At 43.0% G+C, this 14,805-nt stretch overlaps 1 protein-coding gene across 4 annotated transcripts; it reads left to right on the forward strand.

Moving 5' to 3' along the window:
• Window positions 1-4,922: 4,922 nt before the first annotated feature.
• LOC119490169 (intermediate filament protein ON3-like) lies at window positions 4,923-11,179 on the forward strand. 4 transcript variants are annotated; one of them, XM_037773389.1, is made up of 10 exons: window positions 4,923-5,306; window positions 5,358-5,542; window positions 7,730-7,938; window positions 8,053-8,113; window positions 8,232-8,327; window positions 9,054-9,218; window positions 9,358-9,483; window positions 9,614-9,834; window positions 9,936-9,982; window positions 10,152-11,179. In XM_037773389.1, exons 1-10 carry the CDS (start codon window positions 5,021-5,023, stop codon window positions 10,403-10,405), a joined length of 1,650 nt encoding a protein of 549 aa, XP_037629317.1. In that variant the 5' UTR covers window positions 4,923-5,020; the 3' UTR covers window positions 10,406-11,179. The 4 variants fall into 4 exon arrangements, with proteins under 4 accessions (XP_037629317.1, XP_037629316.1, XP_037629318.1 ...); XM_037773390.1 differs by having other exon boundaries at window positions 5,248-5,340; window positions 5,383-5,542; XM_037773391.1 differs by having other exon boundaries at window positions 5,285-5,316; window positions 5,383-5,542.
• The last annotated feature ends 3,626 nt before the right edge of the window (window positions 11,180-14,805 follow it).

Below are 14,805 nucleotides of genomic sequence, written 5' to 3' on the forward strand. Positions count from 1 at the left end.
TATGTCTCATACGTTGTTGCAGCAATTGTTGGGTTGATACCATTTGTTACACAGAATTGGTGCTAAAATTAACCAATTTTAACCCGAGAATTGATCAAAATGATCAATATTCCCTCCAAAATACCACATTAAGACACCAAGACCTTTAGGAACACCACAGAAAAAGCCATGCTGTGATTTGGTATCAAAAACTTTTGACATTTGGAGATTTCTGCAAGAATTGCATTTTTTGGCAATTGGATGGCGAGCACTTCTGTTCTGGAAACTGCTCAGAAACTCCCTTATTGTCAGTCTAGTCTAGGAAATCCATCCATCCTCTGAATGCTCTAGGTCTCTAGTTTGTGGTTGTAAAGTTTCATGAGGCTGTGATTATCCTAGAGGTCACCACAGGTCATTTTATACAAAGAGGTCAAGTTTAAAAAAATGGTCTCAATACAATGAAATGGCTACTATGGGGACTAACATCATCACACATGAATATAGTTGGGTTCATTGGAGTCTCATCTTTACAGTGATACCCAATTTATGTAATTCAAGAGTGTTTAGGGACCCCAGTATGCAGAAATATTCAAATACACCATTTTAGAACAGGGGAAAATAACACATTTATACTGCATTCAAAAATCTGCATGTGATCAGAGATCAGAAGTCAAGTGACCCCTTTGAAAATGACCATGGCAATTTTTCCCTCGCCAAAATTTAGCCCAACTTTGGAGCGTTATTTAGCCTCCTTCCCGACAAGCTTCACGCTCACTCTAAAGCCTCTGAAAGACAGTAAAGACGGTCGGGATGGTCTCAGAGGGTTAACAAGCCCTGGTGTACTTGTCATTGAGAAGAGTAAATCTAAACAAAGCAAATACAATAATACAAGGGCAACTTATACTAGATTATTAGTGTGAAACACCCTTAAAGACAAATCAGGTCATTTCTTGTGTTTAAGAGATGACATTGTGTTCTGCAGTGTATCTCTATGGGCTTGGCTCACCTGACTTGACCACTAAGGTGTGGCACACAGTGCATGGCGGTATACAGTATGTTCTCGTCCCCGCCAAGACAACCAGCAAAAGCATTTGGAATTTTTATCACAATACCGGAGTTCGCTGTCAAGTACGATGTCCGTTATGTCAATATCAATTTATAACATTCTATGGTACAAACACCGTCCCAATTGGCACCTAATAGCCATAGGCACTAAAGTATTGCACGTCAGGTACAATTCATCCTCATTTAATTACTCTGTCTTCTCAGCAGTTCCTCTTGCCAAGTTTCAGCAGAGTAAACTCCCATCTCAAGGTTGGTTCTCACAGAGAGAATGAGCTTGTGAACATTCCACGACAAGTGCTGACTAGAAAGTCTGAAATGTCACCTGTCATATCATGTGAGATCAAATACAATCCTGTACCACATTTCTGGGCCATCGCCTGAAAGGAAAGGTTAAAAGCTTTCCTTTCATAATCCAATGTCTTTTGATGAAAACTGGATGACTGGATGTGAGTATTTCTGAAAAGGTTAAAGATGTAATAGGGCGAAGCCCTCATTTTTGCAGCGGGGATCTGTTCCTCATAGTACAGTATATGCAGACAAAATGTGCACATGAATGTTTTAGATCCAGTTAATCATATTATTTACATGTCTACATCAAATACTATGCGCCTCCAGTTACATAAATCTGTAGTGTAAAGGCCTTAGCACGCCAAGTCCATAGTGTTCATACGCTTTTTTTTTTTTTCGATCCATCATCCGAAAAAAAAACCCTGTTATGCACAAACTCGTCTAGTCTCTCTGTGGTCTGTGATTCATGCTACAAAGCTATGGTGCAATTCCTTGGAATATGCACCAAATGTGGTACCCAACAACTCCCCAAACTAAAAGTTGAACAATAGGACAGGTTTAGAATGTTAGATTGCTATCATCTGTCATTACCATCTATCAATTTAGACTAAGTTCCCCATATTCCCCTTTAGATTTCAAAGCATGACTGGATCTCATAGAGAGCCTGAGTCGCGCCCCTTCCGTTGGAACCCATGGGACCTTATTTTGGAAAAATAGATGAACGGTAGTCAACGATCCCGTTTTAATTAGGCCATGAATCGCACATATGTTTGTCAATTTTAAAAGATAATTTTCCAAGTCAAGAAAGTCAGAGTTTGTCGTAGTATCATTTAGTTTTGTGTGAAACCGCTCAGTGAACTACATCTCTCGTCTCACACAATATACGTCACCAACACCAGCTAGCTAGCTAACTTTGTAACTATATTCCACGCACTAATGAAACGTTATCTTACCTGATGTGTTTTATCCAGCGACTCCTGGTCTATCTATCAGCCAGGAAGAGAGAGAACGATCAGACCCGTCGCTGGTGTGAGTTCATCCCAGTACGAAACACACAGGCCTCGTAGCTTCAGAGAGAGAGAGACGTCACTTACGCGACTTTTGGGTGTGTCGTCTTTCTTAAGATTATTTTTGGGGCTTTTTTATGCCTTTATTGATAGTGAGGGAGAAACAGTAATGAAAGGGGAAGAGAGAGAGAGGGGGAGACGTGCAGCAAAGGTCGGATTCAAATCCCGGGCCGCTGCGGTAAGGACTCAGTCTTGGTACATGGGGCGCCCGCTCTACCAGGTGAGCTACAGTGGCGCCCCTGTAGTCTTTCTAATTATGTATTTTCACAGTCATATACTTCAACAGTTTTACAACAGATTTTTTTGACTTGCAAAATTATCTTTAATATTGACAGACATCATATGTGTAATTCATGGCGCAAAAAAATAGTTATCCCTCTCCGTTGACTACCATGGGGTCACCCGGAAGGGGGCGTGACTCCGGCTCTCTATTGCCTTTTGTATGGCAATGGGACCAAAAGCATTAAAGCACTTGGAGCAAAGCATGCTCAGTGCTCCATAGTTATAAAAAAAGAAAATGCATTTCATGGATGTAAGTGTTGCATAATCAGTTCATTGTTTGAATAGATTCTTGTGTATGAAACAAATCCACAGTCGTAACCTCCCCTCCCAAATAACTGAAACAAACCAGGCCTGCCAGGTCTGAAAACACCACTAAACACCGTCACTGTGCTCAGTCCCAACAGACACATGCTGCCTGCCATCCCCTTCTTGCTCATCACTGTGATGGCTGAAATTGATGGCTGATCGTATTTGGCAGTGCCTCTCTTTTGTGGTCACAATTATGCAATTTTTTCCTTGGGTTAATGCTATGGGCTACGAAGTGGCCAGCAGGCTGTGGCCTAAGACTGGTCAGATGTTCACCTGGTTGGTCTCAATGAATGCAAGGCGATAATCACTCCCCAACCAAGTGAATTTAGTTGCCCTCCCTTAACCATAGGTTGATGTAGACTAGTTAGTATGTTGCATATGAATGTAGTTCTTAGACGAGAGAATGTTGGAAGTGAGAGTGAAGTACTAGCATTTTATTCTGGGGTGTGACTCAATTATGCCCTACGGCTTATTTAGATGCTACTACAGTACAGAGACCGGGAAGCCAACACCTATATCAGAGTTGCTGAGATGGGTTTCAACAGGTATCAGCCGTTCCAATTCTGTTAGAATGAAGAATCTCATCTGCTTTTAACTCCTGGTGTTCTGGCATTAATGCAACAGAGATCCAAGTTGAAAATTACCTTTTCAAAGATGAAACATTTAAAAGGGTGCAAAAAATGTTCATAATGTGTAAATAAGGAAAATAAAAAAAAACGCTAACTGAACCTTGGTCATAACAAACTATTAAAAGCCATTTTATGAGTATGGAAGACATGTACAGCGCCCTCAAGCAACCAACAAACTGCAGGCCTGAACACATATATAACAGGATTGTGGAATTAAACCAATAACTCTGGAATTCAAGATTGAGTTTAACTTTTCTTTTTTTTTCTCCCTTTGAATCGCCATCTCTTTGACACTCTAACTCCATAAAATGTCCCAAGATTACATTCACCAAGCATGCTTTTATGCCCCATATGTTCTGTTCTCTGCTACAGATATTCCAAACTCCTTTAAGAATTCTATCAATTTATTGTTTTCCTGCTTACTGGCATATTTATCTCAGAGAATATGACGTAATGCAACTAAATTTGGGTGTCGGAAGATGTGTCCACTTCCATGGTCAAGTGCCTCTACCCTCTCACTGATTACGTTATGGTTAAAGGGTCAGTTCACCCAAATGACAAAGATATTTTGTCACTCACCCCTGGTGGTATTTAGCCATGCAAACATGTTTGATTTTTCCAGGTTTTGATGACTCTGTCTGAGATTTCTGTCTCTACCCTACTTTCAGTGTTGTGTGGTCTGAGCATTTACATATTTATAAGCATAGTGCAAATGTTCATGTCTTCAGGAATCTATGCACAAATGCATACATACAATGCATTTACATGCATACATTCAAAACATATGCAGGGTCAACTTTAACAAGAGCTGGTCAGAATGTGTTTCGCACATCCAGTGAGATTTTACCAATTTAAACTTTAGTTTAAGCTCTATATATTCATATTTTATACATCCCAAAAGATGATGAAAAGAAGAAAGTGGTGGATCAGTGACAATATAGGTCCCCACCTCCCCACCTCCCCACCTCCCACTCCTCCAACCACCCGCACCTCTCAGAAAGCCCCCAGCTAATCAAGTAAAAAATGTCTTTCCTCCCCTCTCACCCCTGGCTCTGATGCCATATTCCTCTGCGAGCACCTGGGTGTGTCGTGCCCTGATCACATTACAGGGGTGGCACTGTTACCTGTCTGACAGGCTGAGCTGCTCCAAGCCAATCTACCTGCCTGCGAGTGCACCTTCCGGGATGCAGGTAATTGGAGGAGGGTTGATGGATAGGTGCAGAGGAGGTGGAGCTCACTGGGACCTCCTCCACAGTTGACGGCAGATAAAAATCCATTACAGACAGGGAGAAGGTACTTAGAGGGACTTGACTCTCCTCTGAGTGTCCTTCTCTGCTCTGCCAAACCTCTCTCTCTGCTCCCCTTTTTCTCTGTAAATCCTTCCCTTTCAGAGGAAACAAAATGATGACTTCAAAGACTAGCTTTAGGAGCAGCGGTAGCATGAGTGGTGGATTCGGTGGTGGATACGGTAGTGGTGGTGGAGGAGGGTTCGGCTCAAAATCTGTTCAAATTGGCAGGTCAGGCAGGCAAATGAGTTCGGCATCTTTTAGGCAAAGCAGCGGTGGTGGTGGTGGTGGTAGTTACGGCGGTAGTAGTTTCATGTTCGGTGGCAGTGGCGGTGGTGGTGGTGGTGGTTACGGCAGCGGCGGTGGTTTCGGCGGCGGCGGCGGTGGTTACGGCGGCGGCGGTGGTTTCGGTGGCGGCGGCGGCGGTGGTTTCGGCGGCGGCGGCGGCTTAGGTTTCGGCGGCGGCGGCGGTGGTTTCGGCGGCGGCCAAATCGCAACCATCACAGCCGTCACATGCAACCAGAACCTGCTGGCCCCCATGTCTGTTGATATTGACCCCAACATCCAGACTGTTCGAACCCAAGAGAAAGAGCAGATCAAGACTCTAAACAACCGCTTCGCCAGCTTCATTGACAAGGTGAGGATCCCTTTTCTATGTTACGTTAATGTCCCACACCATTTCAAAAGAATGTTGAAAGTCTTATATCTGATTTAAAAAATGACCATGACATGTCATATATATTGTGTTGTTTGATACGTTAACTGTAATTTGGTTTAACAATAGATGTAGTATGAATGAACTGGGGAACATGAAATATTAGCAATAGACGGTGGATGCACTGCCCTGAAACAGACCATAATTGGCCCCTTGCCAGCTGTCTCTGTGTAGAGTGAGAGGTAGGAAACACTAGAGTGGTCGTATCCAGTGACTGGTGGCTCTCAGTATAAGGGAAAGAAGGGATCAGGTTATCACCATGGCAGCATGGACTCACAAGCTTTCCATTGTAGAAAGTGGACCCCCTCTTAACTATTTCCAATGCATTGCATAATGCAAAAGTCTTTGCATGAATGCTTCTGTCATTTATTTCATATGAAGAGATACAATGATGGAGTCTTTTAAATTTACCCATCTACACTTTTGTCTATAAATGAAGACCTCGTAAAGAAGATGAGAGACCTTTCCTCTCAGGCAGAAAGGAAAAGCAAGTTAACCACAACATGTGAGGGGACATTCTCAGTTATCTTCTCCTGCAGTGTGTTCATACCACACCTCATCTGTCTTTACCGGGGTGATCTGATTCCATCTCGTTCATTCAGAGTAGACTTCTTACTATTAAATGCCTCAAAATGAAATATTGTGCATTAAATGTTCAAACTAGTAGTAGCTGTAGGAAAGTGAGGATCAAGTGTTTATGGAACATTTCAATTTAACATTTCTATGAAATAGAAATACAAATGGTAGCATTGGCACTCAATTGATGTGACAGTTAATAGCTTTAGGCATGTAGCATTAATTACTGAGGGCTGCGGCAGGCAAGTTCACTCAGTGAAAGTATGCATCCTGACGGAGGTTTAAGGGGAGTGGCTTGCTGAGGTGTGGCGCGGTACACCTCACCTGGCCTTACGGGCACACGTACACACCCACAATGGAGGGTTGGGCTCCACCTTCTCTGGGGTTTTAGAAACAGATGGCAGAGCACTGTACTCCGTGCCTCACAAGCACCTTCTGTCTCCTAGGAACAAGCTATGAAACGTGTTTCTCCGGATCATGTCAGATGTTCGCAAATAATGCAGTCCAGTCTCACAGCAAAGCGTGTATTAGACCCGCCTGTTAACCGGAAGAAAGTCCGTCAGTGTCACGTTTTGTGTCACCGAGACGTGAATATTACATGCCTGTATGAAGGTGCAGTATTTTGAAGTGACGGTTGTCTAACTTCAGAGCTAGTTACATAGTACTGTATATAAAGTGAGAAAGATGGTGGGCAGGTGGAGAGGTGGATGGCGTTCCAACAAACACAGGGCTCTCAAGTGGGAGACTGTTGTTCGAGACCGGTGTTTATTTTTGCAAGTTACGTTAGTGGCGTTTGTCACGTGTTTTGAAGTGACAGTTGTTACTTGACATTTGTCACGTGTTTTCCAAACTGACGTTACGTTGTTCCCCTGTGTTTTACTTAGTTTACGTACTTATTTTAAGCCCAACCATGACGTTTTCCCTTAAACCTAACTAATTGGTTTTGTTGCCTAATCCTAAATGCATAGTTTTCTTGCCTGAACCTAAGTGAGGGGCGTTACCGCCCCCCGCTGGTACTGCACGTTCATACAGGCATGTAATATTCCCATCTCTGCGAAGCAAAACGTGACACTGACACGCTGTCCTCTGGTGGACAAGTGGGTCTGTTACACTCTTTGCTGTGATATGGGGTTGAATAATGACCTCATTAGAACAAGTGTAGTTCAACTAGACTGAGTAGACAGACTGCCAGTATTGGTGCATACAAGAGCTTTTTGCGTGGGAAAGTCGCACACATGTGTGGCTCAATGGATCACCTGAGGAAAGTAAAACAAAGAAGACAAAAGAAGGCACGCTTAAAAAAAAACAGTAAATATCGTCTACCTCTTTGCCTTTTTTTATTTGTAGTTTGCTGAAAGTGATCAAATGAAAACACACACACACATCTAGATGTGGATCATTTCCAGTGTGCTATGTAGTCCTATTATTTAATTAATTACATTATCTCAATAATATGGTTTTGCAGTCATATTCAAAGTAATACCTTTCCCCAAGTAAGAATGGATCTAAACATGAAATGATTTTACCTTTTAGGTTCGCTTCCTGGAGCAGCAGAACAAAATGCTGGAGACCAAGTGGAGCCTGCTGCAGGACCAGACCACCAGCCGCTCCAACATCGACGCCATGTTCGAGGCCTACATCGCCAACCTGCGCAGACAGCTGGATGGGCTCGGCAATGAGAAGGTCAAGCTGGAGGGAGAGCTGAGGAACATGCAGGGCCTGGTGGAGGACTTCAAAAACAAGTGAGTTAATACCTTGCAGGAAACCGAGTGAGTCTTTGGACGCAACGGCTGACCCACAGTGGTCGATGCCCACGGTAATTTTCCGTCAGCTAATTTTTCCACTCTTTGTGTCAGATATGAAGATGAAATCAACAAGCGTGCTGGTGTGGAGAACGAGTTTGTGCTCCTTAAGAAGGTGAGAGATGATCTGCGATTCTAAAGCTCCACCATGTCATTGACAACAGTGGAAGGAAGTATTGCTTTTTCTCTGACCCATCACCAATGCCGACCACTTCCTTGTTCTCCACTTACAGGATGTAGATTGTGCCTACATGAACAAGGTTGAGCTGGAGGCCAAGGTTGACGCCCTTCAGGATGAGATTAACTTCCTCAGAGCTGTCTATGATGCCGTAAGAAAAATGAACCACACCTGAGTCCTATTATGTCTGTTTCTTTGCTCTCACTTTTTTGGGGAAACACTTCTTAATTTACCTAACTTGAAAGAGGGCTATAAATGGCACCGGTGGGCAAAACATAATAACCAGACCGGCCAGAGGGTTTGTTTCACAGAATCATCCGAGAAGCCGTGATTGGAAACTGTTTGGAAAAGGGCAGGCGCTTTCAAAAAATACTTGGCAGGTGATTGGATGAACCATCTGTCAAGCAAAATCGGCCAGTCAGACTCAGGAGAACATCTTTTCCATCGAGAAAAGCCTTCAGTGTCGTTCTTTCTCTTCTTTCAATGATAAAAATACACTCCACTTCTCATATAACTGATGCTATTACAGCATCTACGCTGACCTCTTTGGGAGCGGCCATGGTTGTTTAGAACGAACAGTCGCCTCTCTATGTCGTGTCACACACACCTAAACCACCACGCCCGTAGCTGCTAGTAGCTCCTCACAGGATTGGTCCGTGATCTGGCTTGCCAGCCACAAACGCATTACTTGAATTCTTCCGAGATGGATTTGTGCGTGATATGTGATCCCGCGATACTCGCGTGATTTTGTGACATCGCAAGATTCTAGTTGCCGTGCAAGGGTACACAGATACAGTATAGATATAGATGTTGTTCTGCCTTTACACTCTAACTCTTGATTTCATTTTGAATGAAATGACATGCATTTCTTGTGCAGGAACTGCGTGAGCTCCAGGGACAGATCAAGGACACCTCAGTCATTGTGTCGATGGACAACAGCCGTAACCTGGACATGGACTCCATTGTGGCGGAGGTCAAGGCACAGTATGAGCAAATCACCAAAGACAACTGTTCACAAGCTGAATCTTGGTATACTCAGAAGGTAGGTGGAGAGAAAAAGTAATCTCAACAACAACTCCAATATGAAAAACACATCCTGCAATGTCAAATAAAAGCAGAGAGGACAGTCTGTGGAAACTGTAATAACAATATATATATATATATATTTTTTTTTTTTTCAGTACCAGGAGATGCAGACCAGTGCAGGCCAGGCTGGAGATGACCTTCGCAACACCAAGAGTGAGATTGCTGAGCTCAACCGCATGATTAGCCGCCTCCAGAATGAGATTGAGGCAGTCAAGGGACAGGTTAGCTCACAGTAACATAACAGTTACATGATTGTAGATGTATATATTTATAATATATATATATATATATATACAGCATATATATTCTGCTAACAGCATATATATTTATATATCTTTCAAAACCCCTCAGCGTGCCAACCTGGAGGCCCAGATCGCTGAGGCTGAGGAGCGCGGTGAGATGGCAGTGAAGGACGCCAAGGCCCGAATTAGGGACCTGGAAGAAGCCCTGCAGAGAGCCAAACAGGACATGGCCCGCCAGGTCCGTGAGTACCAGGAACTGATGAATGTCAAGCTGGCTCTGGACATTGAGATTGCCACCTACAGGAAGCTTCTGGAAGGAGAGGAAACCAGGTACGAGCTTAGCTACTTTGAACTCACAAGAGTTAACCTTTTCTAAACACTACGCAGCAACATCAGCAGCTCAAATTGCTCATTTATGTGCCTCTCTGCAGATTGACCGATGGTTTTGGGCAAGTAACCGTCCACGTACAAAGCTCCGGTATGTATCAACACATATCTTTACATTTCAAGTCATTTCTAAGCCAGTTCATGAAAACATAAAAATAAAAATGAGAAAACCTTCAGTAAAACTATCAGTTTGGTCCAAACGTGTTAATGGAGATTGAAATTCCTGCCATGTCATCTGAATGTCTTATTCTCATCACCAGGTGGCGGCGGCGGCGGCGGCGGCGGCGGCGGCGGTGGAGGATTTGGCGGCGGCGGCTTTGGCGGCGGCGGTGCCAGTGGCAGCTACAGCAGCAGCAGTTACAGCAGCGGCGGAGGATACGGCGGCGGCGGCGGCGGTGGCGGCTACGGCATGGGCGGCGGCATGAGCGGCAGCATGAGCGGCGGCGGCGGCGGCTACAGCTCCAGCTCCAGGTCCAGCATGTCCACAAAAATGGTCAGAGGCAGCCAGTATTAAAAACACGAGCTGTCTTTCTCTCCATTCTTCCTCTTCCCTTATTTTGTTCTCCTCCTCTTGTCCCTCCCCTCTCCTTGGCAACCATTCATAAAAGCTTCCATAAACCCCATCACAAACATTTGCATTTGACCATTTTCAGCAGGCAGATCTATGTAATGGTACAGCTCTCTTTGGTATTTTTGTTTGCTGTGTTGCTGCTCCCTCTTTGGTACTACATACCTACAGCGAGTCAGAGATTACATCAAAATACAAGTCGAAGCAGAGAAATTATTAGACCGGAAACAAAGAGCAGCAGAAACGTGAGTCAGTCCTCTCTTCCTTTGATCAGTCAGTCTGGCTGTCTTTTGGTTGCTGGGTCTGCTGTCATGCAGACAAAAAGATACTTGTAGTGTCATGACAGAGAATCCTTACAAGGCAACAATCATTGCACACAAAATGCCAACAGCAGTTCTTAGATTTGTACAAAAGGAGGTCCGGATGTTGATGTTCTTGAATTAAAAAGCACACAGGGCATAACTCCTCGTTTCTGCAATGTCTCTTCTGTTGTCTCACATCTGTCATTTTGTTGTGTATTTTGACATCATCGAAAGCAGCCGCATATAACACTTTCATATTTGTTTTTTGGGATCCTCTTTTTCCTCTCCTATTCTGAGAGAAATACTTCCATTTCCACTCTGAATGAAAAAGAAACATGGATAAGGCTGACTGGGACAACCAGATTTATTGTGGATTTGTACCACCAAAATGTCTGAAATAAATCTGATTTCATATTCATTTTCTGGCAGTTTTGTTTCCTCTTATTTACTTTTGGTGTACTCAATATAAATAATTTGTGTTTATATCTGATGGTTGGCTGAGCCCTGCCACCCTCATCAGAATCAGGATCAGCTTTATTGGCCAAGTATGTGTACAATTACAAGAAATGTGACTCTGTTGATGTTGTTGCTATCAATGTACTTACACAGAAATAGAAGTTCAGCTAAAAACAAGGACAACAAAGCTGAATAAAAGTAAACAAACATTTAGCTATTACGTACATTCAAGTAGGCGAAAGAAGATATATATGTATGTATATATATATATATATATATGTGCCTTAAAGGGAAATTTATCAAGAATTGAATACTCTTCTCAACATGGGAGTGGGTAAATATGCTTGCTTTATGAAAATGTATGTATGTATTTATTACTGGGAATCAATTAACAAAAAAAAATTAACAAACATAAATATTGTCCAGAAACCCTCACAGGTACTGCATTTAGCATAAAAAATATGCAAAAATCAGAACATGGCAAACAGCAGCCCAACAGGCAACAACAGCTGCCAGTGTGCTGACTTGACTTGATTATCATTGGCCCTGTTCCCACCTGGTATTAATATGCGTCCTGACTGATCGGATCACAAGTGGACAGCCTTAAGTACAGGTGTGAACACACTCAAGACGCATTGAGGACGCATTGAGATCGGATCTTTCAGACCACATTCAGAGGTGGTCTGGGCCACATATAACCACATTCTTTTAGCAGTGTGTATGCGAATGGGTCCTGGCCACATTAAGGACCGCCTACTCATCTGATGACCAGCTGGGATCCGCGGGATCACCGCGCCCCTCAGGTGATCAAACAGGCAGACACGGGCGCTTGTCAGCCAGGAAACGGCCTCTGTGCTCTACTGTTCTTTGCGCGGAGCTGACACCCGACCGCCTGTTCTCTGTCCTCTCTGGAGTGCTGTACCCCGCTGTTGTCTGGCAAAAGCAGCGGTGCTGGCACCGGCGCCGCGGAGGTACGCGGGGACCGTCGGTACAATAAGCATTTATTTTGATGTTAATACAATGTACCAGAATTAACGAATATGTAGGATATTACTACTGACATTCATGTAATATTACGTCACAACGTCTGCTGTATTAGCCGTGTGTTTACTATGTGTTTATTTGCATATAGAGCGGGGAAGTGAGATCGTAACACAAGTGGCAACTCAAGACGCATGTGGAGACGCACTCTAATGCCAGGTGTGAACAGACGTACTTAAAGCTGTTCATTTGTGATCCGATCACTGAGGACGCATGTTAATACCAGGTGCGGACAGGGCCATAAAGTGGGCATGTCTGTAAAGGGGAGACTCGTGGGTACCCGTAGAACCCATTTTCATTCACATATCTTGAGGTCAGAGGTCAAGGGACCCCTTTGAAAATGGCCATGCTAGTATTCTTAACCAAAATTTAGTGTAAGTTTCAAGCGTTACTTAGTCTCCTTCGCAACAAGCTAGTATGACATGTTGGATTCTTTAGGTTTTCTAGTTTTATATGATACCAGTATCACTCTAGCTTTAAAACTGAGCCCACTACAACCTCCGAACGATCGATTGCGATAATGCATTAAAGAAATTAGTGGCGTTAAAACGAATTTGCATTAACGTGTTAACTTTGACAGCCCTACATACTTTTATATATTTATCTTCTTTGTTTATATAAATTGTAAAAAAAATACATAATACATTATTGTAATGATGCAGAGATTAATGTAACAGGTTGCTTTATATGCAGACTTTAGAAAACTTTGATCTTCTATCAATAAATAAGAGGCATTTTGCACATCCTTATGTATTGCACGTCTACGAGTCAACATTACATGCTCCTGACCCCGTGTTGCACGTCGCCCTACCACAGCTTTTTAAAGGTCCCCTATTGTGAGATACAGTATAAGCGAGCTGTCCATGTCTTTTTGATTATAAAGCATATCTAGGTGCTACATAAATATAGTCAAAGAATCAAAACGCTCAATCCACTGAGAAATGCACACAGCCCATATTCAGAAACTGTGCCTTTAAATGAGCCATCAGGACTTCCGTAAGGTTGTGATGTCACAACGATACAGTGTGTAGTTGACACACCCAGAGAGTCCCCGGCAGCGGGTGACGCTGTGAAGATATCGACAGCGCAGATGCGGAAGACAGGAAAACGCTGACCTATCAGAGCAGACTGGGCTTTTTCGGGAGGGGGGCTTAAAGAGACAGGCGTTAAAACGGAGCGTTTCAGACAGAGGATGAATACGGGTATATTCAGACAGACAGTATGAGAAAAATAAAGTGTTTTTTGAACATTAAAGTATGTCCCCTTTAAGTTGGGTTATAGAGTGCCACAGGAATGAGTCCTAAAACCCCCAAATTAGTTAGAATTTTAGTACTTTCGGTTCCCTCGTCTGGAAGTCAATGGGTTCTTTAAATGGGTTTTTAGTTAGATGCCTGAAATAAGGTCTGTGTTTAACACAAGCTGAGGAGATTTTAACGTTTTGTTCTACGATATAAATTACGTCAGTAAATATGCCACTTGTGAATTTTAAAGCCTTTATGTGTCTTAAAAAAGGCGGTTGCTAACAAGTGGCTAAATGAGACTACTAAACGTCATCACGCCGACTCGTCTGTCTTTACAGTCTTGTTGTGTATACTCGCGTTCATGGGACTGTGGTTGTAAGAGCCACAATGTTTGAATATAAGTTAAATTGCACAAAATGTTAAATTCATAATTTCTAGTCATGTTGCTGACTTAGGTAATGTTTAAAAAGGTAAAAAGACAAATGCATGTATATTGAATTTTGATGATTTTGCTCCCTTTAATATAGTGAGAGAGTGAGTGTGCATTAGAGTCAGGAGGCAGAGAGCTGCATTAGGCACGGGAGCACATAGTTTTTCTAACGTGTGACACTATGTAATATCTAACTTTTTTCAGTAAACGTTTTAAACTGGATTACATCTCCTGTCATTCGTGTCAGACTGAAGTTATTGTGCCTACAGCTCGTTTGTGGCTTATTTTTGGGATCCAAACGGAATGCCACTACAGTGGTGTTGTTCGTTTATAGCCTAACGTTAGCTTTTTAGAGATTTAGATTGTTGAATTGGATATTGCCATGGGAATGAATTACTTTTTTACCTCAGTTGGTTTTGATCTAATGATATCTGTATCTGCAACTAGAAGGGAGTGTCTGGATTTCCACTGAAAGTTGATGAGATGTATCCAGGCAGACCTTGTCTGCCTTCTCTATCAGTCCGGTCAGGTACAGGTGTACGGATCAGACTGCTACACCCATATAATCTCATACTTGTTTAGGGGATCACATCTGAAATCAAAGATCAGTTCTTTGGTCTTGGATGTGTTCAGATTCAGATGTGATGCTTCACACCAGTTAATGAACTCCTTTCGGACTGAGCCATGTTTGAAGTCATGCTCCTCCAACAGGCTGGCCAAGGCGGTGTCATCTGTAACTTTTATAATATGGTATCCAGGGAATCTGCTGTGGCAACTGTCCATGTATAAAATGTTCAGTGTTGACAGAACACTGCTCTGTGGCGTGCCAATAGAATTAAAATGCACCTCGGACAACTGTTCATCAGTTAGTCAGAA

Source organism: Sebastes umbrosus, chromosome 6 (genome assembly GCF_015220745.1).
Source record: "Sebastes umbrosus isolate fSebUmb1 chromosome 6, fSebUmb1.pri, whole genome shotgun sequence".
Taxonomy (NCBI): domain Eukaryota; kingdom Metazoa; phylum Chordata; class Actinopteri; order Perciformes; family Sebastidae; genus Sebastes; species Sebastes umbrosus.